This window comes from Salvelinus alpinus, chromosome 6 (genome assembly GCF_045679555.1).
Source record: "Salvelinus alpinus chromosome 6, SLU_Salpinus.1, whole genome shotgun sequence".
Lineage (NCBI taxonomy): Eukaryota > Metazoa > Chordata > Actinopteri > Salmoniformes > Salmonidae > Salvelinus > Salvelinus alpinus.
Genome location: NC_092091.1, coordinates 18,452,754 through 18,480,043, shown reverse-complemented (window position 1 = coordinate 18,480,043; position 27,290 = coordinate 18,452,754). Strand labels below are relative to the sequence as shown.

At 40.5% G+C, this 27,290-nt stretch overlaps 1 protein-coding gene and 1 long non-coding RNA gene across 2 annotated transcripts; one reads left to right on the top strand and one right to left on the bottom strand.

Moving 5' to 3' along the window:
* Positions 1-3,175: 3,175 nt before the first annotated feature.
* Positions 3,176-8,892, bottom strand: LOC139578284 (uncharacterized). Its single transcript, XR_011675521.1, has 3 exons — positions 8,762-8,892; positions 4,037-4,142; positions 3,176-3,882 (listed from the first exon to the last, which is right to left on the bottom strand). It is a non-coding gene; the product is annotated as an uncharacterized lncRNA (long non-coding RNA).
* A 331-nt stretch (positions 8,893-9,223) lies between these two features.
* Positions 9,224-17,667, top strand: LOC139578283 (gastrula zinc finger protein XlCGF48.2-like). The gene is made up of 2 exons (XM_071405684.1): positions 9,224-9,550; positions 15,881-17,667. The coding sequence occupies exons 1-2, from the start codon at positions 9,352-9,354 to the stop codon at positions 16,894-16,896; spliced, it is 1,215 nt and encodes a 404-aa protein (XP_071261785.1). The 5' UTR covers positions 9,224-9,351; the 3' UTR covers positions 16,897-17,667.
* The last annotated feature ends 9,623 nt before the right edge of the window (positions 17,668-27,290 follow it).

The window sequence follows — 27,290 nt, the reverse complement described above, 5'->3', positions numbered from 1 at the left end:
GGCCCCGGTGCACAACTGAGCAAGACAAGTACATTAGAGTGTCTAATTTGATAAACAGACGCCTCACAAGTCCTCAACGGGCAGCTTCATTAAATAGTACCTGCAAAACACCAGTCTCAACGTCAACAGTGAAGAGGCGACTCCGGGATGCTTGCCTTCTAGGCAGAGTTGCAGAGAAAAAGCCATATCTCAGACTGACCAATACAAATAAAATATTAAGATGGGCAAAAGAACACAGACACTCTACAGAGGAACTCTGCCTAGAAGGCCAGCATCCTGGAGTCGCCTCTTCACTGTTGACGTTGAGACAGCAATCTCCTGCACGCCATCTCTAGCCAACACTGTCAGCTACAGTTCACGAGCGCCTTCAGAGACCTTTGTGCCCAACCCATGAACTTACGTCTCCTTTCTCTGTTTTAGCTAGCAAAAGACTACACTTTAGCTAGCTAGTTATCAGAGCAGTAGATCAAACAATCATTTTGTTTTACATAGCCTAGATAATTGTTTGTACAGTATGTCAACTTTGGTGTCTATTTCAGACCTTATGTCAATTTTCAAGGATGAGCATATGAGCATTAAAAGGGATAAGACCACTATACAGTTGAAGTCGGAAGTTTACATACACCTTAGCCAAATACATTTAAACTCAGTTTTTCACAATTACTGACATTTAATCAGAATAAAAATCCTTGTCTTAGATAATTTATGATCACCACTTATTTTAAGAATGTAAAATGTCTGAATAATTGTAGAGAGAATGATTTATTTCAGCTTTTATTTCTTTCATCATATTCCCAGTGGGTCAGAAGTTTACATACACTCAATTAGTATTTGGTAACATTGCCTTTAAATTGTTTAACTTGGGTCAAACGTTTCGGGTAGCCTTCCACAAGCTTCCCACAATAAGTTGGGTGAATTTTGGCCCATTCCTCCTGACAGAGCTGGTGCAACTGAGTCAGGTTTGTAGGCCAGCTTGCTTGCACGCGCTTTTTCAGTTCTGCCCACAGATTTTCTATAGGATTGAGGTCAGGGCTTTGTGATGGCCACTCCAATACCTTGACTTTGTTGTCCTTAAGCCATTTTGCCAGAATATTGGAAGTTTGCTTGGGGTCATTGTCCATTTGGAAGACCCATTTGTGACCAAGCTTTAACTTCCTGACTGATGTCTTGAGATGTTGCTTATAATTTTCCTCCCGCGTGATGACATCTATTTTGTGAAGTGCACCAGTCCCTCCTGCAGCAAAGCACCCCCACAACACGATGCTGCCACCCCCATGCTTCATGGTTGGGATGGTGTTCTTCGGCTTGCAAGCATCTCCCTTTCTCCTGTTAACATAACGATGGTCATTATGGCAAAACAGTTATATTTTTGTTTCATCAGATCAGAGGACATTTCTCCAAAAAGTACGATCTTTGTCCCCATGTGCAGTTGCAAACCGTAGTCTGGCTTTTTTATGGCAGTTTTGGAGCAGTGGCTTCTTCCTTGCTGAGCGGCCTTTCAGGTTATGTCGATATAGGACTCGTTTTACTGTGGGTGTAGATACTTTTGTACCTGTTTCCTCCAGCATCTTCACAAGGTCCTTTGCTGTTATTCTGAGATTGATTTGCACTTTTCGCACCAAAGTACGTTCATCTCTAGGAGACAGAACGCATCTCCTTCCTGAGTGGTATGACGGCTGCGTGGTCCCATGGTGTGGTCCCATGGTGTTTATACTTGTGTACTATTGTTAGTACAGATGAGTGTGGTATCTTCAGGCGTTTGGAAATTCCTCCCAAGGATGAACCAGACTTGTGGAGTTCTACAATTTTTTGCTCTGATTTCTTTTGATTTTCCCATGATGTCAAGCAAAGAGGCACTGAGTGTGAAGGTAGGCCTTGAAATACATCCCCAGGTACACCTCCAATTGACTCAAATGATGTCAATTAGCCTATCAGAAGCTTCTAAAGCTATGACATAATTTTCTGACATTTTCCAAGCTGTTTAATAGCACAGTAAACTTCTGACCCACTGGAATTGTGATACAGTGAATTATAAGTGAAATAATCTGTCTGTAAACAATTGTTGGAAAATTACTTGTGTCATGCACAAAGTAGATGTCCTAACCGACTTGCCAAAACTATAGTTTGTTAACAAGAAATTGGTGGAGTAGTTGAAAAACGAGTTTTAATGACTCCAACCTAAGTGTATGTAAATTTCTGACTTCAACTGTAAGTCTGGCGATGTGGAGAAGTGTAGCTATAGTGAGGGGAAATTGCCAGTTTTGTCAGGGCCAGCATGATCCTGTGTCGTGAGTGTAGCTAAACTTCTTCGGGATCGGTGTCCCGTCCACGGGACGGTTGAGCTAACGTAGGCTAATGCGATTAGCATGAGGTTGTAAGTAACATGAACATTTCCCAGGACATATCTGATATTGGCAGAAATCTTAAATTCTTGTTAATCTAACTGCACTGTCCTATTTACAGTAGCTATTATAGTGAAATAATATAATGATATTGTTTGAGGAGAGTGCACAATTTTGAACATGAAAAGTTATTAATAAACAAATAAGACACATTTGGGCAGTCTCGATACAAAATTTTGAACAGAAATACAATGGTTCATTGGATCAGTCTAAAACGTTGCACATACACTGCTGCCATCTAGTGGCCAAAATCTAAATTGCACTTGGGCTAGAATAATACATTATGGCCTTTCTCTTGCATTTCAAAGATGATGGTACAAAACAAATACAAAAGAACGGTTGTTTTTTTCTTTATATTTTCTTTTACCAGATCTATTGTGTTATATTCTCATGCATTCCTTTCACATTTTCACAAATTTCAAAGTGTTTCCTTTCAAATGGTACCAAGAATATGCATATCCTTGCTTCAGGGCCTGAGCTACAGGCAGTTAGATTTGGGTATATCATTTTAGGCGAACATTTTTAAGTTAAGTTTGAGCATCTTTATAATACATTTTTTTCTAAAAGGCTGTCAACATCCTACAAGGAAAGAGACACTTAATCAATTATACAATCATTAACCAGATTATTCCAGATACCAGACTTCGATGAGTGATAACTCAGTTCTAGAATGTTGTCATTGATGAGAATGAATATACAAATCTATTCACATTCAGAATGTACTTTGTTTAGACATCCAGTCTGTATTGTACTTTCATGACCAGAGACAAATCTTCATAAGGCACAGTATTTATTTATTCATAGTGGTACATGAATTCACAGTCTTGATTTATAGGATCCTTCCCACTATATGCTATGTCAACTCATAAAATCCCAAGTTATCAATTAAAAGTTTATAGAAAAACTGCACTTCCCCTCATATGAAAATTACAGTTTATTAAATATTCTACATCTCTAATGTTATCAAATAAAACTATTTATATAGCACATTTCTTACAAGGAATACATTTCAAGGTGTTGAGACGTTGAATGGGGTAAAAATGGGGCACAGATAACGAAGGACATCAAGGCATTCAAAATGGCTACAGAGATGGATGGGCAGGAGTCAAGGCTTTTGGTCATGGGGTCTGGGATCCTGGGTGCCTCACCGGATGGTCTGGTGGTAGATAGCCAGAGTGGGCACCACAGCAGTGGTGGAGGTTAAGTGTCCCTATGGTGCAAGGGACCTTAACATTGAAGAGGCAGTGAAGTCGAAGGATTTCTATATCCAGAAGGGAGGGTCTTACAGCCTCCGTGAATACCATCCTTACTGGCAGCAGGTTAAGGGCAGCTCCACAACACTGGAAAGGACACTTGCTTATTCATTGTGTGGACCACTAAAGCCTCCGTCAACTTCCCCATCCAGCGTGACAACCTCTGGCAGACTCCTATTGCTGGACTAGAGGAGTTTTTCAAGGACCACATGCTCCCAAAGTTGGCACTGCAACAGTGAACATCTGTAAATAACTTGTAAATAGTTTATGCACAAATTGTTTCTGTTCCTACTTTGGAGGTTATCTTCCAATCTGTTTTTCAATGCATATACAAATTCTATGTTTTACACAATATTGTATCATATTTGATGAGTTACTGACCTGTTCGACCACAGGCTCGATGTGCTGTCGTCTCCACAACTGAATCACACTGGCACAGGATGTCCATGCACCAGATGGTCTGAGGGATGCACACCTTCCTGTTGGTCTGGAAAACAAATAGACATTTGGTCTGTGGTGGGTCTTTTTCAATGCTGTATCAACATCTTTATCATGACAGAAAATACATTGTTTATTATGTCACAAATCCACCATGGGACAATGTGACAAGTGGTCCCTCAACACCCAATCCTCATGCCTCATTGTTTGTTCTTGTTTCCCAATAAACAGCTTCTTCAGACTTGATTATAGTATTGGTAAAATAGACTGGGCCTTGGTCTATCTGCACATCTAAAATCTGACTATGTGGATGGAACATTTCTGCTGGAATGGAGGAATTATCTGGAATGCTCAACTAGATGATCAGGACAATCTAAGGTACTATTTCCCGAAGAGGTGAAGTATTGCGATGAGTCATACGACTGTACTTCTGATTCAAATTCTCAAGAGGAAAGTTAAAACCCTCAGCCGTGAGGTCACTGAGGAGGACCAACAGTGATAGGGGGATCATCTGAAAGGGACTGACATGCAGTAATGTAACATAAAGGATTTTGGGCATTGGCCAGCAGCCCACAATTTCTACATTCAGGTCCTACATCTGTGGCATGCGATGTTTGTAAAGGCAACATTTCACTGCTGTGTCAGTATTAGACTCCGGCTAGCTTAATTTCCATCCCTGCTGACATGTATAACCAAATTCACCAGTCATTTTTGATTAGTCATGTACAACAGATGCACTCGTGGAACAAAAACATTTATGTTTTATATGGGAAAATATTGATCCCATAAGGTCGTCAGCTAACTAGTCAACTTTAGCTAATGTAGCTAACTAGCCAACCATGGTGCCTAACTAACTAGCCCACCAGGCTTTAGCTAGCTAGATTTTATTTTATTTATTTATTTCACCTTTATTTAACCAGGTAGGCAAATTGAGAACACGTTCTCATTTACAATTGCGACCTGGCCAAGATAAAGCAAAGCAGTTCGACACATACAACAACACATAGTTACACATGGAGTAAAACAAACATACAGTCAATAATACAGTGAAAAATAAGTCTATATACAATATGAGCAAGTGAGGTGAGATAAGGGAGGTGAAGGCAAACAAAATATATATATAAATAAATAAAAATATAAAAAGGCCATGGTGGCGAAGTAAATACAATATAGCAAGTAAAAAAAAAAGTAGAGTAGAGATAGTAGAGATAGAAAAAGTAGAGATAGAAATAATGGGGTGCAAAGGAGCAAAATAAATAAATAAATACAGTAGGTAAAGAGGTAGTTGTTTGGGCTAAATTATAGATGGGCTATGTACAGGTGCAGTAATCTATGAGCTGCTCTGACAGCTGGTGCTTAAAGCTAGTGAAGGAGATAAGTGTTTCCAGTTTCAGAGATTTTTGTAGTTCGTTCCAGTCATTGGCAGCAGAGAACTGGAAGGAGAGGCGGCCAAAGGAAGAATTGGTTTTGGGGGTGACCAGAGAGATATACCTGCTGGAGCGCGTGCTACAGGTAGGTGCTGCTATGGTGACCAGCGAGCTGAGATAAGGGGGGACTTTACCTAGCAGGGTCTTGTAGATTTACATTTACATTTAAGTCATTTAGCAGACGCTCTTATCCAGAGCGACTTACAAATTGGTGCATTCACCTTATGATATCCAGTGGAACAACCACTTTACAATAGTGCATCTAACTCTTTTAAGGGGGGGGGGGGGGTTAGAAGGATTACTTTATCCTATCCTAGGTATTCCTTAAAGAGGTGGGGTTTCAGGTGACCTGGAGCCAGTGGGTTTGGCGACGAGTATGAAGCGAGGGCCAGCCAACGAGAGTGTACAGGTCGCAGTGGTGGGTAGTATATGGGGCTTTGGTGACAAAACGGATGGCACTGTGATAGACTGCATCCAATTTATTGAGTAGGGTTTTGGAGGCTATTTTGTAAATGACATCACCGAAGTCGAGGATTGGTAGGATGGTCAGTTTTACAAGGGTATGTTTGGCAGCATGAGTGAAGGATGCTTTGTTGCGGAATAGGAAGCCAATTCTAGATTTAACTTTGGATTGGAGATGTTTGATGTGAGTCTGGAAGGAGAGTTTACAGTCTAACCAGACACCTAGGTATTTGTAGTTGTCCACATATTCTAAGTCAGAGCCGTCCAGAGTAGTGATGTTGGACAGGCGGGCAGGTGCAGGCAGCGATCGGTTGAAGAGCATGCATTTAGTCTTACTTGTATTTAAGAGCAAATGGAGGCCACGGAAGGAGAGTTGTATGGCATTGAAGCTCGCCTGGAGGGTTGTTAACACAGTGTCAAAAGAAGGGCCAGAAGTATACAGAATAGTGTCGTCTGCGTAGAGATGGATCAGAGAATCACCAGCAGCAAGAGCGACATCATTGATGTATACAGAGAAGAGAGTCGGTCCAAGAATTGAACCCTGTGGCACCCCCATAGAGACTGCCAGAGGCCCGGACAACAGACCCTCCGATTTGACACACTGAACTCGATCAGAGAAGTAGTTGGTGAACCAGGCGAGGCAATCATTAGAGAAACCAAGGCTGTCGAGTCTGCCGATGAGGATGTGGTGATTGACAGAGTCAAAAGCCTTGGCCAGGTCAATGAATACGGCTGCACAGTATTGTTTCCTATCGATGGCGGTTAAGATATCGTTTATGACCTTGAGCGTGGCTGAGGTGCACCCATGACCAGCTCTGAAACCAGATTGCATAGCGGAGAAGGTATGGTGGGATTTGAAATGGTCGGTAATCTGTTTGTTGACTTGGCTTTCGAAGACCTTAGAAAGGCAGGGTAGGATAGATATAGGTCTGTAGCTGTTAGGGTCAAGAGTGTGCCCCCCTTTGAAGAGGGGGATAACCGCAGCTGCATTCCAATCTTTGGGAATCTCAGACGACACGAAAGAGAGGTTGAAAAGGCTAGTAATAGGGGTGGCAACAATTTCAGCAGATAGTTTTAGAAAGAAAGGGTCCAGATTATCTAGCCCGGCTGATTTGTAAGGGTCCAGATTTTGCAGCTCTTTCAGAACATCAGCTGACTGTATTTGGGAGAAAGAGAAATGGGGAAGGCTTGGGCGAGTAGCAGAGGGGAGGGCAGTGCTGTTGACCGGGGTAGGGGTAGCCAGGTGGAAAGCATGGCCAGCCGTAGAAAAATGCTTATTGAAATTCTCAATTATAGTGGATTTGTCGGTGGTGACAGTGTTTCCTATCTTCAGTGCAGTTGGAAGCTGGGAGGAGGTGTTCTTATTCTCCATGGACTTTACAGTGTCCCAGAACTTTTTTGAATTTGTGTTGCAGGAAGCAAATTTCTGCTTGAAAAAGCTTTTCTAACTGCCTGGCTTTTCTAACTGCCTGTGTATATTGGTTTCTAGCTTCCCTGAAAAGTTGCATATCACGGGGGCTGTTCGATGCTAATGCAGAACGCCATAGGATGTTTTTCTGTTGGTTAAGGGCAGTCAGGTCAGGAGAGAACCAAGGGCTATATCTGTTCCTGGTTCTAAATTTCTTGAATGGGGCATGCTTATTCAAGATGGTGAGGAAGGCATTTTTTTTAAATATCCAGGCATCCTCTACTGACGGGATGAGATCAATATCCTTCCAGGATACCTCGGCCAGGTCGATTAGAAAGGCCTGCTCGCTGAAGTGTTTCAGGGAGCGTTTGACAGTGATGAGTGGAGGTCGTTTGACCGCTGATCCATTACGGATGCAGGCAATGAGGCAGTGATCGCTGAGATCTTGGTTGAAAACAGCAGAGGTGTATTTGGAGGGCAAGTTGGTTAGGATGATATCTATGAGGGTACCCGTGTTTACGGGGTAGATAGTTAACATTAGCTTACCGTTTTTGTAGTCAGACTTTTCTTAGTGGTGACATGCTAGATAACCAACTATTCTTGCCATGGTGCCAGCCTAACGTTAGCTAGCAAGTCTGACTACACAAACAGGGAGTTAACATTAGCTAGCTAAATATCCTTTCCCTGGTGGGCTAACGCTAGCTAGCATGTGACCACGTGAAAAAGTAGCTGGCTAAATCACTAAATACTTGTCAATAAAAAGGTAACAAAAGTCATTATGGTAGCCTATGATGGTTTTAATTTTACTTGTAAGAACGGTAATGTGCGTTGTACACGTAACACATTCGGTGGGTATCTAGCTGACATTCATAAGCACCTAGCTAACTGCAGAGCGTTAACCTAACCTAATTGCTCTAACATAATTGCTCATTAGCAGCTAGCAACCATGGCTTGCCTAATCACACGGCTCCAGCGACGCTTTGGAAAACGATAAAATGCATGTGTGCTTATCAAAGTAGTGGTTACAATCCGGCGGTACATAACACAGAACCATCCTTGCTTCTGATCGACAGAGACCTAAGGTTAGCTACAAAGTAGAGGGTAATGGATTTTGTTTCATCAATTAAAAAATGTTATGGTAGCTAGCTAGGTAATTTGCAAAATGCTAAACAAGAATACACACGAGAAACACTATCAATTATTTACACAAGAAACTAAAAAGCCCATGAAAGGCTACTTGTCGACGAGTTTGCATTGAGAAATGTACCTTGAGTGATGATGTTAAAGCTTGCAACAAGATGTGTAGTTCTGTATGATAGCCACATTAGCGGCTAATTAGTAATTATAGGCAAATATATTGATAAAAGTTACCTTGTCCGAGAGAGATTTGCACGGTTATCAAAATGTCACGCCAGGGTAAGCCTACATGAAACACAGACCTTATATGAAGTAGTTCTAAAATCCCCAATGCAAAAATGAATGGGGGAAAAACGAATGGAAACATTTTCGTGTTTTACCGCCAGGTTTTATGCATATTATGATTCTGTGGTAGTCAATAAGCCATACATTTACTACTAGTACATGTGCTGCTACAGGGGTGTCAAACTAATTCCATGGAGGGCCTGGTGTCTAATGTTTTTTGGTTTCTACTTTCAATTAAGACCTAGGGTGTTCATAAATTCAATCTGGAATGTCAGTGAGCTCAGAGTGCAAGCGCTCAGCGTTGATCCGAGCCCTTTGACCTCACGATATTAGTCAAGCTAACTGGTTGGTGTTGGCTAGCTTGTTAGCTACTTCATTGGCCATGTTACACTACAGTCCAGCAGGTGGCGAAAGCGCAAAATGTGTTAACTTGAAGGTGCACGAACAGTGGATTCCCTTTTTTACTTAGTAATGCCGGATGTTGATGTTGCTGCACGGACATGGATGGGATGAAAACAGCACAGCCACTTAGCTAGCTAATGTATTTGTATTCTTTAAATATGTCTAAAATACAGTTGTTGAGGGTTTTTCTCAACGATAGATTAACAGCTGCTGCCGATGAGATATTCGGGGTCGTTGAAAAAATGATAGCAGAGTATCAGGAGGAAGTTGTCCGTCTACAGAGGCTGCTCGACATTGTTCTTCAACCTGAGATACCGTTAAACCTACACAGAGCAGGTTTGTTACTCATTACGTTTGTCTAACTAACTCGAACTCAATTTTACGAAATAAAAGGAGCAATGCCAAAGTTGGTTATTTTTTTTAGAGGAAGTGTAATATGAAAATGATCGGGTATGTCTAAATGGCCTAATGCCAGCAGTTGTTCCATTTAATTTCAACAAGCCTAGCCTGGGTGGGCGCTTTGGAATCTCACCATTCGCGGTCAGTGCCGTTTAAGATGAGGAAGGATGTTAAAAGAATTATGAGCGTGGCCTAATTTCTATTACAACATATCGGATGACTGTCATTCATATTCCATTCACCTAGCTCAATGTAACATCGAAAGGTTTAGGCTACTACATGATGCTCGAATTTTCCCTGGATCCATCATGAGGTTGCTACAACCTAGCCTCTGAATGAAAGTTTACAATGTAGATGCACAGGTCGAGATAATTGAGTAATCAAGGTGACAGACAGTGATACATGCAATACCGCCTTGCAAACTCTTGCCTGCATCTAGCTGATATAGCGTATAATCATTAGTCCAGCAGTTGCAAACGAGAGTTTCTATTGGACAAATTCAGGTATGTTTATCCTGTTCTGTTTAAGAGACGTTTTTCAGAATCAATACACCCCTCATCACATGCAAACGCAGTTCACTTTCATAGCAGCCACATACAAACAGCTTGTTGTGTGTATGTGTATATATATAATTCCTTCTTGCATCTATCTACGCGCTCTCCTCCTCTCACCTTTTCCCTTTGCTTGTGGACTTCAGTGCACAACATTTCCATATCATGACCGCTAACCACACACAGCCAACATAGTTGTCACGTCATAGTTAACGTAGCTACTAGAACAACAAGTTAATAAACCCACTACAATCATGCAGTACAGTCAGCAGCAAGCAGTTTAGCAGTTACACCGGCGGGCCCCAGTGGCAATAAATTAATAAAACCAAAAGCTTACCTCGACTTGGAAAAGTTCCAGTGTTGTATAGCCATATTCTGCTAGCTAACATAGCATCCCTCTCTGTTTGAGCCAGATGCTAGCTAGGTGAAAGTGAAATAAAATGTACTACGAAATATACAGTAGCTCTCTCTCTCTTGCTTCTTAATTTTGGAAGAAATTAATCAAAACTGTTCAACTATTGTCTTTCTCTCTTTGTCAACTACTCACCACATGTTATGCATTACATTGCAGTGCTAGCTAGCAGTAGCTTATGCTTTCAGTACTAGATTCATTATCTGATCCTTTGATTGGGTGGACAACATGAGTTCATGCTGCAAGAGCTCTGATAGGTTGGAGGACTTCCTCTGGAAGTTGTCATAATTACTGTGTAAGTCTTTTGAAGGGGGTGAGAAACCATGAGCCTCCTAAGTTTTGTATTGAAGTCAATGTGCCCACAGGAGGACAGAAACTAGCTGTCCCCTGGCTACCCCAATGTGCTACCCTACAGAGTGCTGCTGAGGCTACTGTTGACCTTCATTGTAAAACTGTGTTTTAATCAATTATTTGGCGACGTTAATATTTTTTGTATGGTTTGATCTAAAAACAAGGATAACTTTAATGTTTCACAATTTTTATGTTTATGAAATTCACTGGGGAGGATCAATTGATCCTCACTATCGTCTGGGATTAATGTGCCCAGCCGGTAATACACTCGTGTCTCCTCGGTGACCGTCGTAAACCGTCCTCCATTCAGGCTGCAAAGGTGTCAGTTTCCTCCTTAATGCGATTTAATGGCTCGTCGGTGCAAGAAAACAGGGAAGGCATACTGTCTTAATAAAACACACAAATCTGTCGCCAGGGTTCGTCCGTCAAACTGCTAGATGGTGAAGCGTAATTCATCACTCCAGAAAATGCATTTCCACTGCTCCAGAGTCAAATGGCAGCGAGCTTTACACCACTCCAACCCAGGCTTGGCATTCCGCGTGGTGATCTTAGGCTTGTGTACGGCTGCTCTGCAATGGGAACCCATTTCATGAAGCTCCTGACTAAGAGTTTTTGTGCTGACGTTACTTCCAGAGGCAGTCTGGAACTTGGTAGTGAGTGTTGTAACTGAGGACAAAACATTTTTTGCACTACACACTCCAGTACTCAGTGGTCCTGTTCTGTGAGTTGTATGGCCTACCACGTCACTGCTAAGCCGTTGTTGCTCCTAGACGTTTCCACTTCACAATAACAGCACTTACAGTTGACCGGGGCAGTTCTAGCAGGGCAGAAATTTGTCAAACTGACTTGTTGGAAAGGTGGCATCCTATGATGGTGCCACGTTGAAAGTCACTGCGCTCTTCAGTAAGACCATTCTACTGCCAAATATTTGTCTATGGAGATTGCATGGCTGTGTACTCAATGTTATACACCTGTCAGCAACGGGTGTGACTGAAATAGCTGATTCCACTAATTTGATGGGGTGTCCACATACTTTTGTGTGTGTGTGTATATATATATATATATATATATATATAGTTCACTGCATAATGAAACAATCCCTAGTAAGCTAGTGTTTTGAGTGTGGACTGACTATTATTTGGCATTAAGACTGGTTTTACACACAACTTTCTATCCAAGTTGGGAGAGAGCGCGAGGATGGCTCATGTCATGCAGGTTCAGGTAGCCTATACAGGACAGTTGTATACTGAACAATTTCAACAATTTCAACGATTTTACTGAGTTACAGTTCATATAAGGAAATCAGTCAATTGAAATAAATGAATTAGACCCTAATCTATGGATTTCACATGACTGGGTAAGGGCACAGCCATGTGTGGGCCTAGGAGGGCAAAGGCCCACCCACTTGGGAGCCAGGTCCAGCCAATCAGAATGAGTTTTTCCCCACAAAAGGGCTTTATTACAGACATAAGTACTCCTCAGTTTCATCAGCTGTACGTGTGGCGCAAGTGAAGAAGCCGAATGTGGAGGTCCTGGGCTGGCATGGTCACATATGGTCTACAGTTGAGGCCATTTGGACATACTGCCAAATACTCTAAAATGACGGAGGCGGCTTATGGTAGGGAAAATAACATTAAATTCTCTGGCAACAGCTCTGGTGAACATTCCTGCAGTCAGCATGCCAATTGCACGCTCCCTCAAAACTTGAGACATCTGTGGCGTTGTGTGACAACTGCACATTTTTGTGGCCTTTTATTGTCCCCATCACAAGGTGCACCTGTGTAATGTTTGATCAGCTTCTTGATAAGCCACACCTGTCAGGTGGATGGATATTTTGGCGAAGGAAAAATGCTCACTAACAGGGATGTATAGAAATTTGTCCATCAAAATTGACATGTTTTTTTTTGTGGATATGAACAATTTCTGGGATCTTTTATTTCATCTCATGAAGCATGGGACCAACACTTTACATGTTGCGTTTATATTTTTGTTCAGTGTGTGTATATAAAATAAATAAAAACAAATTGGCAGCTGATTAGTATGATGTTTAAATTTCCTACTTTTAATTAATGAACAAGTAATTGCATAATTGCCACCAGCCAGCAGTCTAAAAATGTCAGCAATACGACAGTGAATAGCTTCATGAAATGTTAGGCTTAACATGAGAAAATGACGACCAAATAGGCCTACTAATAAACATTTACCCATTAACATTACGGGAGGGTCCAGAGAAACTGTTACGCTAGTGACATATAGGTAGGGATCAAGTGACTAGGCAACAGGATAGATAGACCGTAGCAGCAGTGAATGTGATGAGTCAAAAGAGTTAATGCAAAAAGGGTCAATGAAGATAACCAATAGCTATCCAGACCACCTATTTAGCAGTCTTATGGCTTGGGGGTAGAAGCTGTTCAGGGTCCTGTTGGTTCCAGACTTGGTGCATCAAACTGTTTTCCATGCGGTAGCAGAGAGAACAGTCTATGACTAGGGTGACTGGAGTCTTTGACAATTTTTAGGGCCTTCCTCTGACACCGCCTGGTATAGAGGTACTGGATGGCAGCGAGCTCGGCCCCAGTGATGTATTGGGCCGTATGTACTTCCCTCTGTAGCGCCTTGCACGCAGATGCCAAGCAGTTGCCATACCAAGCAGTGATGCAGCCAGTCAAGAGCACTCAATGGTACAGCTGTAGAACATTTAGGATCTGAGGGCCTATGGCAAATCTTTTCAGCCTCCTGAGGGGGAGGAGGCATTGTCGTACCTTCTTCACTTCTGTTGGTGTGTGTGGACCATGATAATTCATTAGTGATGTGGACACCAAGGAACTTGAAGCTCTTGACCCACTCCACTACAGCCCCGTCGATGTAGATGGGGGCGTGCTCGGGCCTCTATTTCCTGTAGTTCACAATAAACTCCTTTGTCTTGCAGACGTTGAGGGAGAGGATGTTTTCCTGGCGTCACTGACATCCTCCATATAGGCAGTCTCGTCGTCCGTGATAAGGCCAATCACTCTCGTGTCGTCAGCAAACTTAATGATGGTGTTGGAGTCGTGCGCAGCCACGCAGTCGTGGGTGAACAGGGAATACAGGAGGGGATTAAGCACGCACCCCTGAAGGGCCCCCGTGTTAAGGTTCAGCGTGGCGGACGTCTTGTTGCCTACCCTTACCACCTGAGGGCGGCCCGTCAGGAAGTCCAGGGTCCAGTTGCAGAGGGAGGTGTTCAGACCCAGGGTCATGAGCTTGGAGGCACTATGGTTTTGACTATAGCTCAGAATTAAATGAACAGCATTCTCACTTAGGTGTTCCTCTTGTCCAGCAGTGTGGAGTGCAATAGAGATTGCGTCATCTGTGGATCTGTTGGGGCGGTATACGAATTGGAGGGGGTCTAAGGTGTCTGATGATGTGAGCCATGACCAGCCTTTCAAAGCTTTTCATGGCTACAGATGTGAGTGCTACGGGGCGATAGTCATGTATAGACTGGTTAGCTTGGCGCTCTTGGGCACACGGACAATGGTGGTCTGCTGGAAATATGTAGGTATTACAGACTGGGTCAGGGAGAGGTTGGAAATGTCAGTGAAGACACCTGCCAACTGGTCAGTGTATGCTCTGAGTATGTGTCCTGGTAATCCGGCTGGGCCTGCGGCCTTGTGAATGTTGACCTGTTTAAAGGTCTTACTCACATCTGCTTTGGAGAGCATGATCACAGTCATCCGGAACAGCTGGTGCTCTCATGAATGGTTCAGTGTTGCTTCCCTCGAAGCCAGCATAGAAGGAATTTAGCTCGTCTGGTAGGCTCGTATCACTGGGAAGCTCGCTGCTGGGTTTCCCTTTGTAATCCGTGATAGTTTGCAAGCCCTGCCACATCCGACGAGTGTCAGAGCCGGCGTAGTATGATTCAATCTTAGTCCTGTATTGACGTTTTGACTGTTTAATGGTTCGTCTGAGGTCGTAGCAGGATTTCTTATAAGCGTCCGGATTAGTGTCCCGCTCCTTAAACGGCGCCTTTAGCTCAATGCGGATGTTGCCTGTAGTCCATGGCTTCTGGTTTGGATATTTATGTATGGTCACTCCGGGGACGACTTTGTCGATGCACTTATTCAGCTAGTTTATGCTAGCTGGCAACAACAGCAGCATGCCGCTAGTTAAAACTTGTAAAAGAAAGTGATGTAAATTTCGATGGGTGAGGGAGAAATAACTTGTAGTATTGGTCACCATCTGGATGTCACCGTGACATGACAATTAGCTAACTTAACGACAAGCCGGTGTGAATGACCAGTGCAACGGTGTTGTATCGAGTTGCTTGCCACTGCTGGTTCCCACTGGGCAGCAGTTGCTTCACCAGGCAGCTATATCGCTACCCGCTAGCTAACATAGCCAATTTGTTCCATCCCACTGATTTTATATTTTGAGTAGGATAGCTGCCTACACGAGAAATCATTAGTAATATTGCTAACCTTCTGGATGTCACCGTGATACAGTCTAACGCTCAGTGGGGAGAGTTTGAGCTGCAACCTGGCAACACAACAACACGCGGCACAGTGTGTCCTTCGCTCCTGCTTGCCGACTGCTGTCCTGCAGTAAGGAGAGGGAAGTAGCTAGTGTAGCCAATATCAGGCCAGGGTGACAGCTAAAACACATTTTATTGTAGTGATTTTCAATGAAAATGTACAAATACTCTGGTAAAACCGAAATGATTCTGAACACTCCCAAGTCCCAACTTCGGCAGACGGGGTGGACACACGACTACGATGACTACTACTACTACTACATTATTCAAAATACACACATACAGGAACTTCCAGTACCAAGCTCTCACCTGAGGAGGACTATGGGGTGCTTTTATACGTTTCCCAAGTTGATCACTAATTAGGGTCCCACATGAAACACTGACCAATACTTTGGTTCCTACCTTGTTACATACATGTCATTACATTTTCTGTCTTATCCTTCTTCCAGACTTCCAGCAGCTCACTCTCTCTGAAGCGGAGATCCCCCCGGAGCAGCAGCACTATGAGCAGGAGTGGAGCCACAATCTGGGGCTGGAGGACCCAGAAACCATACAATTTAAAGATGAAGAGGAGGAACTCCGGACCAGTCAGGAGGAAGAGCAGATTCAACGGATTGAGACTGTTACTAAAGATGACATATTCACTCCTGCCTGTGTGAAAAGTGACTGTGTGGAGTACCCAACTCAGCTCTCAAATATCTATCAAGCTCAAAAGGAAGGAAACAAAGAGAGAGACACTCTACCCAGTACTACAACTGAACAGATCAAAACAGAACCTGATGGAGAGGACTATAGGGAATCAGAACCAACCAGTGTCTCTCAGCCCCCCCTTGCAGTAAATCCAGTATGTTCTGCAGTTCAAAGTGGTATGGAGAATAAAAGACCTCCATCAGGTTTTAAGCAAGTCAAATCAAAGAGAACAGAGATGGTTAAAGGACAAAGGTCCCGTATCAATACTAAGGGTAAGAAATCTACTCAGTTGTCCCTCCTGAAATCATCCAGTCAAGGTCATGCTACTCCTTGTTGTAAGGTGTGCGGTAAGTATTTTCATTACATGGGCTCATTGATTAAACATGTTCAAACTCATACAAAGGATAAAGAAACACTTTGTGGAGTGTGTGGAAAGCATATGGAGTCCACAGAAGGTATGAAAGAGCACCTCCAAACTCACATTGCAGCTAGGTTGTGTTGTCATGTTTGTGGTAAATGGTTCAGCAAGAACAGTAAGCTGACAGTGCACATGAGGAGCCACACAGGGGAGAAACCTTTTTCCTGCCCTGTTTGTGGTACATGCTTCATGCAGACTGGAGATCTGAAAAGACACATGAGGACCCATACTGGGGAGAAACCATATCTCTGTCCTGATTGTGGAAAAGGATTCAGCGTTGCCAGTAATCTGTCAGTGCATATAAAGATTCACACAGGAGAGAAAGGAGAACCAGATTCAGCACTGGCACCAATCTGAAAGTGCACACGAGGACTCGAGGACCATACTAATGTCCTCATAGTAGAAAATGCATTTCCCAATCAGGTACATTAAATAACAATCAAAGACACACCAAGGCATCACTGTATAGGTGCAGTGATTGCAGGAGTTCTCAAAATGATAGAACTCCTACAAAGTTACATAAACAATCATGACAAGGGAGAAAACATGATAATGTGCTGTTTGGGAAAAGGTCTGGAGACAGAAGACAGAGTCACATTCTAACTTCCACTTGTGAGAGGAGATGCCCCTCAGGACACTACTCTTGGGTGAATAAGATATGACTGAATTACTGCTTGAACATAAGAACTATCTAACAGCAGCTAGTGGATTTTTTGAGCAGTTCCTGCTCATTACTTATAGGATGACACAACAGACATTTGAACATTTGTCCTCCATCTGTACATAAAACATGTTTTTAGAGTTAAATGTGTTGTTAAATGTTGAAATCTGCTACTTTATATCTTGTTTGATGTTGTTAAAGTAGTTTTCACAATAACAGATTTTTGTTAGTCTCAGGAGCTGAAGGAATCTTACCATTTTTGTTATTACCGATGTTTGATGCCTATATCCACTCTGAGGGGAAAATATTTGTATTTATTTTGTTTTCCACGTTTTGACAATTATGAAAATGTGTTGTAATATGCTCATGTAGACCCATTCATATGAATGAAGCTTGAGAAACGTGTTTTTCCAGAGATTGTACATTTTATCTGCCTTTTGTATAACAGAATAAATGTTGATAATACATGTTTATCGTGAGGTATCTTTACCTGCACATTTCTCTTTCCTCCAGCCACCCTAGTCAGACTGTTCTCTCTGCTACCGCACGGCAAGCAGTACTAGAGCGCAAAGTCTAGTTCCAAAAGGCTTCTTAACAGCTTCTACCCCTAAGCCATAAGACTCCTGAACATCTAATCAAATGGCTACCCAGACTATTTCCATTGTCGTCGTCCCCAGAGAGTTGTACGGTTTGTTAAAATATATATAGATTTTTTAAATCAATGGTTTTTGTTTGACACATTTTAACATGAAAATAATCTCACTTTAAAAAGAGTCTGTGTAATGCCATTACCATGGAATTGCCTGAATACAAAATACATTTTCAAAAGACAATCACTGTAAGGGAGGGCTCTTCCAATAAATCACTTGGACCTCGAAGCCAGCAAAGCCTCTCCAATGAAACCAACTGAAAACATATTTACATACTGTACACATAGAATATTGTCAAACATCAATAAACTCACTGCTGGCCGAACTCAACACATATACATTTTCGTAAACAATGGACCACACCCTAAACATTTCTTCTCAAACAGTATCTCACACACACGCACAGAGGAACTTCCAGTACCAAGCTCTCACCGGAGAAGGACTATGGGCAAAGATTATTATATTGACAATATAGTTGAGTGACCGCTCCAACAATATACAGTGGGGCAAAAAAGTATTTAGTCAGCCACCAATTGTGCAAGTTCTCCCACTTAAAAAGATGAGAGAGGCCTGTAATTTTCATCATAGGTACACTTCAACTATGACAGACAAAATGAGGAAAAAAAATCCAGAAAATCACATTGTAGGATTTTTATGAATTTATTTGCAAATTATGGTGGAAAATAAGTATTTGGTCACCTACAAACAAGCAAGATTTCTGGCTCTCACAGACCTGTAACTTCTTCTTTAAGAGGCTCCTCTGTCCTCCACTCGTTACCTGTATTAATGGCACCTGTTTGAACTTGTTATCAGTATAAAAGACACCTGTCCACAACCTCAAACAGTCACACTCCAAACTCCACTATGGCCAAGACCAAAGAGCTGTCAAAGGACACCAGAAACAAAATTGTAGACCTGCACCAGGCTGGGAAGACTGAATCTGCAATAGGTAAGCAGCTTGGTTTGAAGAAATCAACTGTGGGAGCAATTATTAGGAAATGGAAATTACAGGCCTCTCTCATCTTTTTAAGTGGGAGAACTTGCACAATTGGTGGCTGACTAAATACTTTTTTGCCCCACTGTATGTACATGTCCTCAAAGATGGAAGGCAGGTGGGAGGAGGAGCCAAGATCAGGTGATACCATACTAGCCAATGAGATGTCAGATGCACATAAGTTGTAATGTAAGTTGCCGAAATGCTACGTTTGTCTACTTATACTGTATCAATGCTTTCGTAACATCCTAACCATTGCGAAACTTCTATTCAATCAAATAAAATTAAAATTTCTATTTCGTTTATTTATTATTTTTTATTACCAATGTAGAAAAGTCTGTATACATACAATAAGTACATAAATAGACAATGATAACATATGCTAGGGGTACAACAAATTACAGATTATACAAAGACCTTAAAAGAAACAGACATATTGATTGTTTTAACAGCTTTCTTATTAGAAGAATGTTGAATGGTCTTAATGTACTGCTTGAAATCCTTATAGAAAACACGGAAGAGTGTTTTTTTATTAGTGAATTTACATTTATGAATATGAAACTTTGCCATTAGCACAAGTAGATTTATGAGGTAAAATTGTTTTTCTTTATCTTTATTATGGTTCAGGAAACCCGAGCAGCACATTCTCCCATAACAAACAAAAGTCATCAAGAATATTAACAATTATAAAACTGTGAATATCTTTCCATAATTGTTTTACATGTAGACAAACCTCTCTTTCGTGTCGTCTGAGATCCCCAAAGATTGGAAAGCAGCTGCGGTTATCCCCCTCTTCAAAGGGGGGGACACCCTTGACCCTAACTGCTACAGACCTATATCTATCCTACCCTGCCTTTCTAAGGTCTTCGAAAGCCAAGTCAACAAACAGATTACCGACCATTTCGAATCACACCACACCTTCTCCGCTATGCAATCTGGTTTCAGAGCTGGTCATGGGTGCACCTCAGCCACGCTCAAGGTCATAAACGGTATCGTAACCGCCATCGATAGGAAACAATACTGTGCAGCCGTATTCATTGACCTGGCCAAGGCTTTTGACTCTGTCAATCACCACATCCTCATTGGCAGACTCGACAGCCTTGGCTTCTCTAATGATTGCCTCGCCTGGTTCACCAACTACTTCTCTGATCGAGTTCAGTGTGTCAAATCGGAGGGTCTGTTGTCCGGGCCTCTGGCAGTCTCTATGGGGGTGCCACAGGGTTCAATTCTTGGACCGACTCTCTTCTCTGTTTACATCAATGATGTCGCTCTTGCTGCTGGTGATTCTCTGATCCACCTCTACGCAGACGACACTATTCTGTATACTTCTGGCCCTTCTTTTGACACTGTGTTAACAACCCTCCAGGCGAGCTTCAATGCCATACAACTCTCCTTCCGTGGCCTCCAACTGCTCTTAAATACAAGTAAAACCAAATGCATGCTCTTCAACCGATCGCTGCCTGCTCCTGCCCGCCTGTCCAACATCACTACTTTGGACGGCTCTGACTTAGAATATGTGGACCACTACAAATACCTAGGTGTCTGGTTAGACTGTAAACTCTCCTTCCAGACCCACATCAAACATCTCCAATCCAAAGTCAAATCTAGAATTGGCTTCCTATTCCGCAACAAAGCATCCTTTACTCATGCTGCCAAACATACCCTTGTAAAACTGACCATCCTACCAATCCTCGACTTCGGTGATGTCATTTACAAAATAGCCTCCAAAACCCTACTCAATAAATTGGATGCAGTCTATCACAGTGCCATCCGTTTTGTCACCAAAGCCCCATATACTACCCACCACTGCGACCTGTACACTCTCGTTGGCTGGCCCTCGCTTCATACTCGTCGCCAAACCCACTGGTTCCAGGTCATCTACAAGACCCTGCTAGGTAAAGTCCCCCCTTATCTCAGCTCGCTGGTCACCATAGCAGCACCTACCTGTAGCACGCGCTCCAGCAGGTATATCTCTCTAGTCACCCCCAAAACCAATTCTTCCTTTGGACGCCTCTCCTTCCAGTTCTCTGCTGCCAATGACTGGAACGAACTACAAAAATCTCTGAAACTGGAAACACCTATCTCCCTCACTAGCTTTAAGCACCAGCTGTCAGAGCAGCTCATAGATTACTGCACCTGTACATAACCCATCTACAATTTAGCCCAAACAACTACCTCTTTACCTACTGTATTTATTTATTAATTTATTTTGCTCCTTTGCACCCCATTATTTCTGTCTCTACTTTGCACTTTCTTCCACTGCAAACCAACCATTCCATTGTTTTTTTAGTTTTTATTTTACTTGCTGTGTTGTACTCACTTCGCCTCCATGGCCTTTTTATATTTTTATTTATTTATACATATATTTGTTTGCCTTCACCTCCCTTATCTCACCTCACTTGCTCACATTGTATATAGACTTATTTTTTTTCACTGTATTATTGACTATATGTTTGTTTTACTCCATGTGTAACTATGTGTTGTTGTATGTGTCGAACTGCTTTGCTTTATCTTGGCCAGGTCGCAATTGTAAATGAGAACGTGTTCTCAATTTGCCTACCTGGTTAAATAAAGGTTAAATAAAAATAAATAAAATAAAACATGTAGACAATGCCAAAATAAATGCAAAACTGTTTCTGGATGCTCAACACAAAAAGTACAATCAATGTTAATGTCTTTTTTGAGTTTCTTCAGGTAATGATTCGCAGGGTAATACTTATGGATCATTCTGAAAGAGACCTTGACCTTGTTAACAAGCAAGTATGTGTGGTAATAACCAGACTTTTTTCCAACAGATATTAGTGACCAATGTATTCCAGTAACTTGTGATCTAAGGAATGGATACAATATCCCTTTGAAATAAAGCACGTATAGATCTGTTGTTCTGCGGGAGCAAGGAGAAACATATCTTCCCTATTGGAGAGTCACCTGGATTAAGCGAGGGTAGGTCAAGAAGGTGAGGTCTGGCTACACCACTAAATAAAATGAGAGTTCCAGATGGAATAGCATCAAAGACTATGGCGAACTCTCTAGGTGTTACAGGGATATTGTAACGAGATAAAAATTCTTCATAATTGAGTAACAATCCTTCTGCATTAATAAGTTGACTCATCAGCAGGATATGATTATTGAACCAGTTCTTAAAAAGAAAGACTTGTTTCTATACAAAATGTCCTTATTGTTCCAAATTAAATACCTATGCGGGGAAAAATTATGTTTATATATTAACGACCATGCTATGAATACTTGTCTATGAAAAGCAGATCATTTTGCAGGAGTCTTATCAATGTTACAGTTACAAAGTAACATAACATTGAGGCCACCAAAATGGGAGAAGATATGATGAGGGATGAAATTCCAAATTGAAGTTGAATTCTTAAAAAAAAATGTTTAGCCCAATTTATCTTAAAAGTATTATTCAAACTAGGTAAATAAAAAAAAATTGAGACCACCATATTCATATGAGTTCATAACAACAGATTTCCTAATATAATGTGTACGATTTTTTCAGATGAAGTTGAAAAGCACCTGGTTAACCGCTTTACCTAAGTAAGTCTGGAGATACCTTCAGCTTTAGAAAGCAATACTTGACCTTTCAAGGATAAATCCCTCTGCAACCAATGGTTCAACTTCTTTTTTTCTTTTTTTTCAATAATAGGTATAACATTTAATTAATGAGCATATTTCCTGTTGATCCTTAGATATGGTAATCCCAAGGTATGTTACTTTTTCCTTGACTGGAATATTGCATATAGAGGCTATCACACAGTCTTTAACAGCAAACAATTCACACTTATTAAGGTTTAGGCAAAGACCAGATGCTTTGGAAAATATATGTATCACATCGACAGCTCTAGGAATCTGGTCAGCATCTTTCAAAAGAGGGTTGTGTCATCTGCAAGTTGACTTATGATAATATCTCTGTCCGCAATAGAGATCCCTTTTATATTGCTGGATTTAACAGAACTTGTATGAAGTTGGGTTGCAAGCAGGAAGAGGTAAGGCGAAATTGGGCAACCTTGCCTAATTCCTCTTTTCAAATCAAATCTAGGAGAAGTGCCATGATTTAATTTAATTGAACTGTTCCCATTCATATAAAGAGTTTTAATAGTACTACAAAATAATTCCCCAAAACCAAATTTCTCAAGGGAGAGAAATAGAAACTCATGTTCCACTGTATCGAAGGCGTTATAAAAGTCTAAGAAAACAATAAAACTATCTTCGAAGATGAAATCAGAATAGTCAATAAGGTCTAACACCAGTTGGATATTATTAGATATACAGTATGTCTATTCCTCATGAAACCAGATTGGGTCTCTTCTATAAATGAGTCCAATACTGCCTTCATTCTTTTTGCAAATATAGAGGCTAATATTTTGTAGTCATTATTGAGCAGACAGATTGGATGCCAATTATCAAGTAGAAGCAAGTCTTTCTTGGGCTTAGGTATTAATGTAATCAGACCTTGAGTCAAACTGGGAAGGAGAGCATTATTTGTAATGTTTTCAGAAAACACCTCCAACAGAAATGGGGCCAACTATTGAGAAAAAGTTTAGTAAAACTCAGCAGATATAACATCAGTCCCAGGAGACTTATTATTTTGAAGGTGTTCAATAGAATAAATGATCTCTTCAACTATAATAGGGTCATTACACTGTTCCCTCTCAGCCTCCCCAAATTATTTCACATCCCCCAGAGAGTCAAAAAGAGTTGAGGAAACCTCACAATACTTAGAACTATATAAATTCCTGTAGAAGTTACAACTACAGTTAGAGATTAATTTGGAATCATCTGTGATGAGACCATTAATATTTAATTGTTGAATTGTATTATTTTTAGAGTGGTATTTTTCTAACCTGAAAAAATAAGATGAATTTTGTTCACCCTCCTCTAGCCACTTCTTCCTAGATCTGACAAAGGCTCCCTCTGCTTTCAGTTCATACATATCATCCAACTTGTTTTGTAGCTCAAACAGAACAGACTTGTCCTCCTCTGAGAGACTTTCAACAGGCTTTTGAACAAGAGAGGTGATCTTTGTAATTACACTTTCTTTTTCAGCTCTCCTTGTCTTGGCAAGTAAAGTCCCATATTTTCTTTAATATTTTCCAACCTCATATTTAAACAGTTCCCAGTTATTACTGCATGAATTATCACTTATAGCTTTGTTCCAAAAGTGTGTAATGAAATTGTTTATCTCCATCTTGACCAACTCATGTTTTAATATAGAGCTATTAAGCTTCCAGTAGGATGCTCTGTCAATGCCATTATCAGAGATAAAAAGTTTAATGTCAATATAAATAGCTCTATGATCAGTAAGGGGAGTGGCAAGGATGTTAACAGAAATACACTGTTAATAAAAACATTTAGACACCAGCCAAACATCTACGCGTGATTGTCTGGAGCATGCCTCATTACTCCATGTGAAAGACTTGTCATTAGGAAACTTAACTCTCCAAATATCTCTAATACCAAGCCTTTCCATAAACTGCCTCAAACTTGTATTCATAGAAGTGGACTGTCCCGGAGGCCATCTATCAATTAAATTATTCGGGAAAATATATTAAAATCCCCACCTACTATAAATAAAGCATTCGGGAACTTGGTTAGCCAATGGAGAATACGCTTTTCTAAAGATTGAAGTAAGTGATCATATTCAAGTTTGGAATTGTAACCATAAATGTTGGTAATAATAATGATGATGTTGTTACAGTTGATAACAAGACAAAGAAAGTGACCAAAAGGATCACAGTCAGAGTGCAAAATACTTCCATTGAAATGATTCTTTAGAGTGATAACTCCAGCAGAGAGTTCAGAACCATGAGAGAGACATATATCATTACCCCACTGAGATCTCCAGAAGTTGACGTCGGGGAAACTGAATGAGACTCCTGAAAAAAACATAAATCTGTTTTAAGCTGTTTGGCAAATAAAAATAATGCTTTGCGCTTTACATTATTTCTTAACCCCCTAGCATTGAGTGAAACTATAGACAACGACAAAGTGGAATATAGAGCAACAATCACAAATCGAAAAAGAATAAAAGGAAACCTCAATCAAATAACCCTCACGCAGTTGGACACAAAATGACAGGTCGCCACTGCCCTCAATTAGCAAATTAGCAATTACATTTTTTGTTTGCAGAATTTCAACACTAATTGACCTCCATAAAAAAATCTTAAATTCGTGGTCAGATTTTGGGAGGAGAAAAATCTATATTTTTAAATCTATATTTTTATATTTTTCTAATTTTGTTTTTAGTGTTAATTATTATTATATTTTTTTTTTTATTGAACAGTAACATGCAAAATACAAAATCAGAATAGCCAGAGGGATTACACAAAGAAAGTCCACATAATATCAAAATCAAATACAGACATGTAGCGAATACATCTTTTAAATATTTTGTTTTGCATACGTTTTAATGATTCTAAATAGTTTTCCAAATCATTTTTTTTTTTAATTCTTCTTAAATTTAGATTTGTGTATGAAACATTTTCCTAATAAAATAAAGATTTATGACATACTGACATTCAATTGTGGAATAAGTATAGTAAAATAAAGTCAAAATTTGATATTTCAATGGCTGTATGCATTTTGTTGCCAAGATATAGTTTAACAACAGTCCAGAACACCTCACTATGTAAACAATTACAAAACAAGTGTTCAATAGATTCCGTTAATAGTTCACAAAAACTGAATTCACTGGTAACATCAGGTATATATTTAGAAATCAAGCCATTACACAGTTAGAATCTATGGATAATCTGAAAGGAGATCTCCTTTACTTTATTGGTCACCATACATTTGTGTGGAGTGAGTCAAGCACGGCACCAGTCTACATCAAGCGATGAAGCCCAACAAATTATAGCAAAAGGAATAGAATTCCTGTAGAAAATATCCCTTAATAAACGATTGTTGAATTTCTTATCTAGTAAACCTATGCCATTCACCTGGATATTGCTTACAATAGGAAATGTTCCAAAATATGCCTTGTTCTGAAGTAAAAATTTTATCCCACTAGGTATAGCAAGGAATATAAGGAATATAACAGTGTCATATTCCTTGCTTGAAACCTCAAAGTTGTATATTTACATAAATTCTCTCCGTGTAAATAGATTCCCACTAATACTAACTAATTGGCTAACAAGGACAATGTTTTTCGAGAACCAATTCCGGTAAATAACGTCTTGTTTCTATGTAATATCTACCCATTATTCCATATAAAACATTTGAGGTGAAAAGTTGTGTTTATACATCAAGCCCAGCACGTTAAAGCTTGCTTGTGAAAAGCCGCCAATTTCATAGGAATTTTACCCCCAATATAGGGACGTTGTAGTAAAAAATTAAGCACTCTGAGCTTCTGAAAAACGAAATTAGGTACAATATTCCAGAAACTATGAGGATTTCTTAAAGTACGTTTTAACCCAGTTGACTTTTGATATCTGATTAAAGAGAGGGAAGTCTAAGACATTTAGACCGCCATCACAAACCTTGTTGGTGGTAACATCTATTTTTATCTTATGTGGCTTTTTTTCCCATATGCGGTTGTACAATAGCCTATGTAAGGTACAGCATGTGGATTTGGGAATGTCAGTAGATAGCCCCTCAGTTTTTGATAAAAGCACCCTCCCTTGAAGACTTAAATCCCTCCCTAACCATGAGGATCATTTATTTTTGATAGATTCAGTTAAAGGATTCAAATCAAGATAATTCACAGCCTTAAGATGTTTGGTGATCTTTACACTGAGTTAGGTTACAGTATCTTTTTCAGATATGTTACATCTCACATTTGGAAAGGTTTAATACCAAACCTGACATTTTTGAGAACTGCTTCATAATATCCAAAGCTAATCTAGCTTGTGACACATTTAAAAAAAATAAAAAAGTGAGATGTCATCCACCAGTTAGGAAATCTTGATCTCACTGGCCTGGAATGTAATGCTTTCAAGTTGACTTTGATAAACTAATGAGCATAAGGTTTGAGATACTAACACAAATAATAAAGGTGAGATTGGAAAACCTTGTCATATTCCTTTGTAAATGTTAAACCTTGAGGATGTTCCATGACAGAGTTTGATACAGCTATTGCCACCATTATACAGAGTTCTAAAAGCATCAACAACAAAAATTACCAAACTTCAAATGCTTAAGACAATCAAAGATCAAATTTGGACTTATGGTATCAAATGCTTCTGAAAGTCCAAAACTAAGATAACAGGGAAGTCATCCAATAGATCCCAATACTCAACCAAATCTAACACCAGCCTCAGATTATTAGATATATGGCGCCCGCCTCTTCCTCTCTGCTATGGGGTGATTCGATACGTCTCCCATCTTCATCACTAATTAGGGTCCCACATGAAACACTGACCAAAACGTTGGTTCCTACCTTGTTACATACAGTATGTGTCATTGAGTTTTCTGTTTCATTCTTTCTCCTTACCTC

Coding starts and splice junctions, on each gene's coding strand:
- LOC139578283 (XM_071405684.1), top strand. CDS start 9,352: ATGTATTTGTATTCTTTAAATATGTCTAAAATACAGTTGTTGAGGGTT. Junction 9,551..15,880: donor GTTAAACCTACACAGAGCAG/GTTTGTTACTCA, acceptor TCCTTCTTCCAG/ACTTCCAGCAGCTCACTCTC.